General features: G+C 37.1%; 1 protein-coding gene across 1 annotated transcript; it reads left to right on the forward strand.

Annotated features, from left to right (window-relative positions):
- The first annotated feature begins 367 nt into the window (after positions 1 to 367).
- Positions 368 to 8,597, forward strand: LOC131857889 (uncharacterized). Its single transcript, XM_059210666.1, has 2 exons — positions 368 to 616; positions 8,265 to 8,597. Exons 1-2 carry the CDS (start codon positions 368 to 370, stop codon positions 8,595 to 8,597), a joined length of 582 nt encoding a protein of 193 aa, XP_059066649.1.
- Positions 8,598 to 10,149: the final 1,552 nt, after the last annotated feature.

Raw genomic sequence — 10,149 nt, forward strand, 5'->3', positions numbered from 1 at the left:
AAGGATAAGGATAAGGGGAAAGGAAAAGTAGGTGGTCCTTTGAGTATAAAGATAATAGATAACTTGCCACCACCTCCTTTTGATACTCCACTGGCACAAACTGTTGACACACCACTGGTAACAGAGAGTATGGAAACACCACATGAGGACACAAATCCTGACTTAGAGGTGTTGTACACAATCAATATCGACACACTGGAAGCCAATATTATGGTTGATAAGAAAGCAAGTGAGAAGAGAGATGTGGCAACTAAGCCACCAATAGAAGACATTACAGTTGAGACAAATATTGAGGATACAGTTGGAAACGTTGAAATTGGAACTGAGCAACAAACTCAAAAAATTAGTTGATCCCTTGGTTACTGGAATGGTGATCAATAACATTGAAAAACCAACAAATGGGATACTCACTACAGAAAATCCTACTGAGTCACCGATAGTGGACAATACAGAGGTGCAAACAAAAAAACCAGCAGTGGATACCACTGTAAAATCATCAGAGGCACCATTAGAGAAACAGGCAAAGAGCATAGAGAAACAGGTAGAGCAACAGGTTCATTCACTAGTACATACAGAGACAGTGCCATCAGCTACAATAGAAAAACCTAAACCTTTGGTAGTTGAAATGTAGACACAAACTGACCCTCTAGAGAAAGAGTAAAGCAAAGCTATTACTACCACTGACGGATTACAAATTGTGAAGGTAGTTGGATAGCCATCCGGAACCTCCCTGATTGAATTTACACCAACTAATGTGACAGAAGTATTATTATATTCAATCAATAAAATAACATATTGTAATGCACTAGAATATAAGGCTATTAATGATACCTTACCAATTTTGAAATTGATAGCACCCAAGTGTAACATGGAGAACAAAGATTCCTTAGGCCAATTAGACACATTGTTTAAGTACATAACCGACAATCTTCTAACAATTGATCGAATCAATGAGGAAACTTTGAGAGAGAAAATGAATAAAGAGAAGGAAAAATTCTTTAAGGAGTCAGTCAAGAAGAATAAGGAACATATGGATACATTAATACTAGTACTAGGCAAGACAATTTTGGACTTCAAGAAATTGTACAGAGACACATGTAAGACAAACAACCGAGCTCAAAAGGAAATCAATGATATTGCTGATAATTTAATAGGTTCATCAGATTCTATATAGGTAGTAGAGCAGGAAATTACTAGCTTTGAAGAGAAAATTGAAAAATTTGAAAATGATAAAGAGAGATTAAGGTTTAAGGAAAACGAATTGAAGTGCAGACTAGGTCCTAAACTAGATATCCTCATCTCTTTGAGAAAAGAGATTTTTGAGGCTCTTGTTCTAGGACTTAAGACACCAGAAGAGAAAATGAATTTACTCACCAGTACAATCCAGACAACTAAAGCAACACTAAAGGATAGTGAAAGATTCTACAACAGTTTGAATGTTGCTTTTGTAACCCACGGGTTATAGGGATCATAACAGGAAATACAATCAATTGACATTGAATGACAACCTTTGTCATTGATGCCAAAGGGGGAGTAGTAGAGGATGACAAAAAGGAATAAGGATGAGAAAATGGTATGACAAAAGAGTCATCTTCTCCGGGGGAGCACACAGTTTTGAAAGTTTTGGTAAGACAGTTTTTCACAACACTTTTGGATATACTTTTTGGCTTTTTCTCATGAGTGTTGCCATCAATGCCAAAGGGGGAGATTGTTGGCAAATGCACAGTCCAATGAGAAATTGTAGGTGAATGAAGGTATTTTCATTGATGGAAACCTTACAATCCTATGGTACTGACACAGGCACAGGCACAGACATCGGCAACAACAACGACAAAGATGTTTACCGGCACCGTGGCTGATAGGATTTTGTTTATTGTATTTTGTATTTAATTGTAAAATCTTTTTGTAAGCCAACAAGGCAAATTGTATTAGGACTCATATAAGTATGAGATCTTGTAAATCATTTGTAAGAAGTGAAGAAATGCATGGAAGGAATGTAATAGGTAGATGCGAATATTAGGGCAGATTTTGGATTAGGGTTTTGAATTTGTATGAGCTTAAACCAGCACTGAACCTGGCATAGCAGATGCTAAACTGAAGAAATACATGACATTGGATTTACATAATCCACTTTTGTAAGTCAGTGAGACTTCCTTTTGTATTTAAGCAGTGAGCTTTAGGCAGTTGGCCTTCCTGCATGTGCAGGCCCCTATTGTATCAGTAATATTCACTTATTGGCCAGTGAGTGAATATCATGGGTCACACATCCAACTGAGGTTTTTCCCACACTGGGTTTCCTCGTTAAAAATATTATGTTATGGTGTGCTTTCTATGTTGTGTCTATTGTTCTTATTTATTGCATTAATTCTGGTTTACTGGTACACTGTTTTGGCATGCAACTCAATTAATAAGTTTAGAAAATTCATTCACCAGTTAGATACTGATTCACCCCCCCTCCCCCTCCCCCCTCTCATTATGTTTGGGAATCCTAACATCATGATGATTAATTTAACCTCGTAGATTACCCTAAGCTTTGGGAAAAATGGATTCAAATTTAAGCTCAATTTAACAAAAAATGGAATTATTTACAAAAATAGCTTTGAAATAGGAAGAAAACCTAATGCACCTTAAGAGTATTATTTTCCACATTTATACACTTGGGAAGCAAAAAGTAGAACTCTAGGGACATGGGTGGAGAAGGTTGAACTCTATTCAAGAGTTCTACCACTAATCGATATTCTAGGTCGCACCAACATGGGTAGAATCTAACAAATAATTACAAATCGAGTCATTTTATGGAAAAATATAAATTTCTTCATCTAGTTTAGTTGAAGCATTTGATGAAATGGTATATAGTTCATCTAGTACCTAAGGACTACAACAATAAGATTTTGTGCCAGAATTAGATATACAGGCCACAAAAAGGCTTTGACAAGATAATTTAGCTGCATTTAATTATTAAATTAAAATTGATAATACAGTTATATTTTGATTTTTAACTACACCAAAGGCATATTACACTCACATAATGGATGCAAAAACCTCTGTAAACAAAAACTAAAAGCATTAAAATTGACATACTTCATTGGATGCCATCCTCCCACTTCAATAGCTTTTTTATTTTACTTTTTTTTAATCCACCAATATAATAATAATGGCCTCAATAGATTTTTTTGCTTTTGTCAAGAGTTTAATAAAAGTATGATAATATAATATAATAATTTTGTACTAAAAGTTTTTTCTATTTTAATGAAATATAAAAATATAATAACAAGAAAATATTAAAACTTATTAACATAATCGTATTTTTACAATAATTTATTTAATATTAATTACAATATCATGATATACCAATGATTTCATTCTTATCTCTATCATTTCCTTAATTCTCCATCATTTTCTTAATTCTCCATAAATGGTGATTATTGCAAGAAGTCCTTCTCCAAGTGTAGTCATTTTCTTCCCTCATGAAAATATATATATTATCTTTAGAAATATTCTAGAGAGATTTTAATGTCGAGTCGACAATCATTACTCGAACTTTCTTTATATATTTAGAAAGTTTCGATGCTTTTCCAAGTCACCACATCCTTAATTTTCTACCTCACCTATAGAGAGCTACTAACATTCCACATATGAATAGAAAAAAAACACAAATTTAAACAATGAATTTATCTACTTAATTAATAATCATTTGATGTCTATTGTTGCTTTAAATATCTCTACTGAGACACGGGACCTCCATCTCATTAGTCTAATACTTACAATCACTAAAATTTAGTACATCATTAGTGAAGGCATCTACTACTTTTTTTCCCTTGCTATATGTGTGTGTAGCCTCCCATTTTGACAACAACTCAATAATGTGCTTACTATCTTACATATAATTTTTAATGTCTATGATGAGGAAACCTTTGACCTAATGACATTTATTATAATTTTTTAATCACTTTCAACTAGGACATTATTATACCCATGGATCAAGATTCTCTTAATTCCCCACCATAGTGTGATGGCTTCTGCATTGTTGTAAGTTTTTCTCCCAAAACATTCAACATATCCTTCTATCAATATTCCCTTGGAGTCCCCTATAATTATAGAATTTGTTGCGAAATCGATGTTTTTCTTACTGCACTTGTCAAAATTTAACTTAACCTAGTCTTTCTCTAGCTTCCTCTATCACGCATTCTTTATAAAAATATTATATCTTACTTTGATTTTGTCCATGCTACAAGTTACACCCCACCATCTTGTAACATAGAGTTTAAGGAGGGTAGCACTTTGAACTCCATAGTCATGTTTCATGAAATTTATATTTTCTTTTATTACATTCTTGATAATTTGGAAAACCTCCTCCCTTTTTTTAATAGTCTCTCCTTTCAATAATTTGTTATTTCTTTCCTTCAATAGATGCTAACCCAAAAAGTGAGAGATGTGGTTCCAAAGACTCCTTAACACCGTATATCTAAAAGTGAATTATCCTTGTAGGAAATAATAAGATTTGTAATGGTATTAGAGAAGACCCAACTAATATTCAAATCTTGCAACACTCTAATCCAAGCATCCCTAGTGAAATTACAATGTAAGAGCAAGGGGTTAGCCAACTAATGTTTTTTATTACAGAACAAATAGGTTTTGAAGGGACCCAGAACCCTTTTAAAAAAAGGTATCTAAAGAAACATTATCCAAAGAGCCTGCAAACTAGAAAGCTACCCAAATAGATAAAAAATAGAGAACTGGCAACAAAGATTATTAATGATTCCTTTCTAAGGCCTCATTTTATTAGCCAATTAATATTACAAAGGATGTTTCTTTGTTCCTTAGATAATGTGTTCTTAAATTAGACGTTAAGAAGGATTCATTAATAATAAATTTTAATATTAAAAGAAATTGCTTTCAAATTAAAACTATATAAAAAAATTTTAAAAATAATTTATTTAATTTTTTTTATGAAAATGAATTCTTACTTGGAATCAGAGGCACATAGATATGAATGAATGACAAGGATGGCATGTGAGTGTGGGGTGTGTAGGGGTTGAGCTACGGCATCTGTGCCCTATCTTGTGTTTGAGTTGTTCTTCTTGTGCGCAGGAAGGTGGATTATGTTCGCTCTTGTAGGGAGGGGCAATGTTTCTACAAATTCATTGGTTGAAGGAGGTGGCTTGATGGTGTAGTTGTTGAGAAGTCCTTAGTTTGTGCATTGGTTTTGGCTGCTACATTTTGTGGAGTTGGCAGAGTGTGGAGGGATCATGTTTGTGATCCTGCCTTGGAGGAGCTTGGGAGGAGAGTTTGGTGGGTGTTTTTGGGGAGTGAGTTTTCTTTTCCCATAAATGTTTGGGGTGTAGTTTTTTTTTTTCAGGCATGATGGCTAGTTCATGAGAAGAGGCTTTGGGGGCATTTTCTAGCTTGTATTTTTTAGCATCTTTGGGCTTGAAATCCCCAAACCATGGTGTTAAGACCTTTCATAATAATCTATTTGCTCTTGATCTGGGGTTTACTTATGTTGGTGTGTCCATTGGATCTTGAATTTGAAAGGTTAATCGTTGTCTCAAGAGGTGCAAAGAGAGGCCAAAATTGTTTATTCAATCGAAGATGATTGCTGAAGATGTTGACTATTTTTCTAAGCATTCGTTATATTGTAATTTTTTGGGGATGAGTGTTTCTCTTCAGTTTTTGGAGAATTGGGCACATAGGACTTGGGCTCCAGAGGGAGAAATGGATATTTTGTTGTTGGAGAACAATTATTTCATGGTCACGCAATAGGGTATTTGAGGGAGGCTCATATTTCTACAATGAGGTGGGGTTGTTCATCAAGCCCTGGCATGCAGGCTTTAACCCTTCAAAGGAGCTACCAGATCATGTTCAAGTATGGGTTCTGTTACCTCAGTTTTTGGTGGAATTTTGTCAAGAGGATGTGTTGTGCACGTTAGCCTCGTTACTCGGGAATCCTGTTGGATCTTCAATGCAAACCTAGGGGAGAAAGGTAATGAATTTTTCTCGTATCTATGTTGAAATTGATCTAAGTAAGCCCCTGCTAGATGTTGTAGATATGTGTGTGGGTTCTTATTCTTAGGTACAATAATTTGATTATGAAACCCTTCCTTTCTGATGGCATCTTTATGATGAACATGAGCACTTACAACACAAATATCTTAGAGCCAAGCCTATGGAGCCTCAGCCTTCACATCTCCCTCACAACCCTTCTGGGGTTGTTAAAGGGAAGAATATTGCACGGGGAGATGTTGCAGATGCTGATGGTTATGTTCCTGCCAAAGCCCACACCAAGAACCAGGGTCAAAAGAGGATATTCAGGGAAAGGTAGGAGGAGGATACCTACAATAGGTTTGAAATTTTGGATGATCTCGACCAACAAGAAGTGAACCCCAACTTGATGAACTTGGACCAAGGGGTGGTGGTGGGCTCAAATCAAGAGGTCCTCATTTCTCATTACTGAAGTTTATTTAGATTCAAAGGGAGATGGAACTTTTCTCATGGATATTGATCAATGGGTGGGGGATACAGATGTGTATGTTCCTCCTATTGAAGCCCCAAAAGAAGGTGGGGAGTCTTCACTCCCTTGGTATACTGTAGGTTTGGAGGCAGCTAAAATTAGCAAGCCTTCTTCTCAGCTAGGCCTTTTGCAAAGGGATCTCAAGAAAGGTGGGGTAGAGAAGGTAGTTAAACTGGTAGGAAATAGGATATGAAGAAAATTAAATTAACGGATGAAAATTTAGTGGAGTTAGGGTAAGTAAAGACTCTAGATTCACACTTTTCAAATCTCCCAAAATGATAGTTGTATCATGGAATGTTAGGGGCTTGAACAACGACCCTAGACAAAAAGTTGATCATTATTTGATAAGAGGTCAAGGTCCTGATGTTATTTTTCTTCAGGAGACAAAGATGACTATGGATTCTATGTTTTGTTTAGCACAAACGTTATGGAGGAATGGGGAGTGTCAGTGCATCAGTGCATTTGGATCTTCTGGGGGTGTGGCTTTACTTTGGAAGCCGAGGAAGTTATGTCCTATGGCCTAGATGGTGTCTAAATATTCTATGTCCATGATTGCCTCTACTTTTGAGATGGATGAGGCTATCCTCTTTTCTATTATTTATGTGCCTATTGACTTCCAAGGTAAGAACTATTATGGTCCCATATTAGGTTTGTTCGTAGCATCACACCCTTTCACCCATGTATTCTGGCTGGGGACTTTAATGCTATATTTGAGCTAACTGAGAAGCGAGGGGGTAATATGAGGTTGGGGCCCTTGGTGATGCTTCTTCAAGATAATATTGATCTTCTAAATTTAGTTGATATCAAGCTCAGTAATGGTCAATTCACTTGGAATAACCGTAGGATTGGGGAGTCTTGTATTGCTGATAGATTGGACCAGTTTTTGGTTTCATGTTATAGGGTAGGTGGTTGTTTGTCTTCTTGTTTAGAAATATTGCATTGGAGAGGATTAGATCATTGGCCTATCATACTTGTTATTGAATCTCCTTGGGTGCCTTGCAGACCCTTGTTTAGGTTCAACCTTATGTGACTTCATAATTATTCTCTATATGATTGTGTATCTGACTAGTGGAGGATGGGTAGACCAGCGTTTGGTATAGCTATGTACATATTTACTAAGCATATTCAATTTCTCAAGTTTCAACTCAAGTGATGAAAAATAAAGTGTTTTGGAAATGTTTTCCATGCGAAGGCTACAACTCAGGCAGAGTTGGACAGTATTACAAGGGTGACAAGAGAGAATGGGGTGACTAATGAGTTTCTTCAAGAGGACGCATGAGAAGTGAAGGTTCTAGAGGAGTGTGAGATGAGGGAGGGAGAGTGGCTTCAGGAAGGGGATAAAAGTCTAATATTATTTTTTAATTTAGTGAAAGCTAGAGGACATGGAAATTCCATCCTAGCCTTGGTGAATGATAGAGGTGAGAAGCTCTCCTCTTTTCTTGAGAACTCAGGTGGGGCAGTGCAACATTTTACTTCTCTCTTTAGGGAGGATTCGCAGGGGGGTCACCCAAGGAAGATCATGCTCTCTCTTGTATTCCCTCGCTAGTTTTTAGAGAAAGTTTTTTAGGAATTTTGGGATATTATCAAGTTGGATCTTTTCACAGTTGTGCAAGAGTCTTAGAAGAGTAAACATATGCTCAAGGCCTTAAAGTCTACTTTTAATGCTCTTATTCCTAAGTGGGAGGGGATTGATAGATTGAGTTAGTTTGATCCCATATTTCTATGTAATGTGATTTATAAAATAATCTCTAAGCTTATAGTAGACAGACTGAAGAAGGGGCTTAAGGAGATGATTTTTAAGGAGCAGAGTGGTTTGGTGGCAGGAAGGCAAATTCTAGATGTTGTTATAGAATTAGAGACTATTCATTCTATGGCCTCCTCCAGTGAGAATAATATGTTTATTAAAATGGATATGGCCAAGGCTTATGAAAAAGTTAGGTGGTCCTTCCTGAGGAAGGTTCTTAGTGCATATGGTTTTGGAGAAGCATGGATTCAATGGGTTATGAGTTTTGTTACTTCAGTTTCCTTTACAGTGATAATTAATGGGGAGCATTTTGAGCTTTTTGGTGCTTCTTGGGGAATCTGACAAGGGGATCCTCTCTCTCCGTACTTGTTCATTCTCCTTGTTGAAGGTTTGGGAAGACTGATTCGAAGGAATGTGGAATCGAGATCAATCCAAGGATGGCAGTCGGGGTGATTTGCCTCCGCAGATGCATCCGTAATTTATTGACGATACCGCCTTGATGGGTATGACTACTATTAGAGGAGCTTCTAATATTAGAAGGGTGTTGGATATTTATCTGGTTGACTCGAGACAGTTGATTAATGAGGATGATTCTTCTATTTACTTCTTTGATACTCTAGTTGTCATTCAATAGAGGTTGGCTCAAATATTGAGGTTTCAGATAGGTGCTCTCTCTTTGACTTATCTTGGTGTTCCAATTGCAGTTAAAAGGATGCCCAGGGAGGTGTGGAAGAATATTTTGGACAAATTCCATGAAAAAGTTAGTCACTGGACACATAGATGGTTATCCTTTGTAGGGCGGGTTAAGTTGATTAAGTATGTGGTGCAGGCACTGCCCGTCTATAGGTGTATGCTTCAGGTTTCCCCCCTAGGTTTTGTTAAGGATTTGGATGTTGTTACTAGACAATTATTATTGGATGGATCCTTGGAATCCTCAAAATGGATTTTTGGTTAGTTGGGAGGTGGTTTGGAGTCCGAAGCAACTTGGTGGTCTTGGGCTCCGACGGATAACTTCGGTTGGCATGGAATTGGCTGCGAAGTTATATTGGTAATGGTGTATTGAGAAGGAGAGTATTTGGGATATGTTTCTTTCTCAAAAGTATCTTGCGGGAACCTCCCCGCATGATATTTCTCATTATCTTCTTGAGGGGAAAGGCTCGGTGATTTGGGGTACTAAAAAAAAATGGCCTACGCTTATTAAGGAAGGTTTATTTTGGATTTGTAAAAGGGGGGGAATGTGGGTCACTTCTGGTTGGACACTTTGGATGGGTTTTCCCCCATTATCTCTCAATTTCCTAACATGTGGAATCTCTGTGAGAGGTTTATGGAGGCGAGTTGGTCTCAGGTTAGTGATTTAAAAACCTTCACTTCTTGGGGGCAGTTAGAGATTGCAAGGTCAAAGGGTTGGGATGCTTGGTTGAATGTTGGGCTACATGAGGACTATGTTGTGCTGCATAATATCCTCTCTATTAGGTGGTGTTTCTCTCTTGAGAATGACGATGTTCTTGTCTGGTCTTCTACTACGAGGGGTGTCTATGCGGTTGTTGCTAGCTACCAGGTGTTATTATCTCAAAGGATGGTCAAGGAGGAAGTTCAGTGGTGGAAAAGGGTTTGCAACAAGTTATCCTGGCCAAAATGTAATTGCTTTGCTTGGTTGTTGGCCAAGAATAGGTGCTTGACCTAGGATAATATTCAGAAAAGGAGTTTTTCAGGGCCCTTCTATTTGCGTCTTATGTGGGATGGATGAGGAGAACTCTACTCATTTTTTCTTTAGTTGTGCTTTCACTCTCCCGATTTGCAATTTTTGGTGGGATGTTTGGTAGAGTCCCTATGTTCATGCTTCCTCCTTGGCTAACTTTTGGACTAGGTTGTTTGACTTATTTTCTATAGGATG

This window comes from Cryptomeria japonica, chromosome 8 (genome assembly GCF_030272615.1).
Source record: "Cryptomeria japonica chromosome 8, Sugi_1.0, whole genome shotgun sequence".
NCBI lineage: Eukaryota > Viridiplantae > Streptophyta > Pinopsida > Cupressales > Cupressaceae > Cryptomeria > Cryptomeria japonica.

What these genes read in the sequence shown, in the direction of transcription:
- LOC131857889 (XM_059210666.1), top strand. Translation starts at nt 368, where the DNA reads ATGGTGATCAATAACATTGAAAAACCAACAAATGGGATACTCACTACA. An exon ending in TAGAAAAACCTAAACCTTTG is followed by an intron (nt 617 to 8,264) that starts GTAGTTGAAATG and finishes ATAATCTCTAAG; the next exon opens with CTTATAGTAGACAGACTGAA.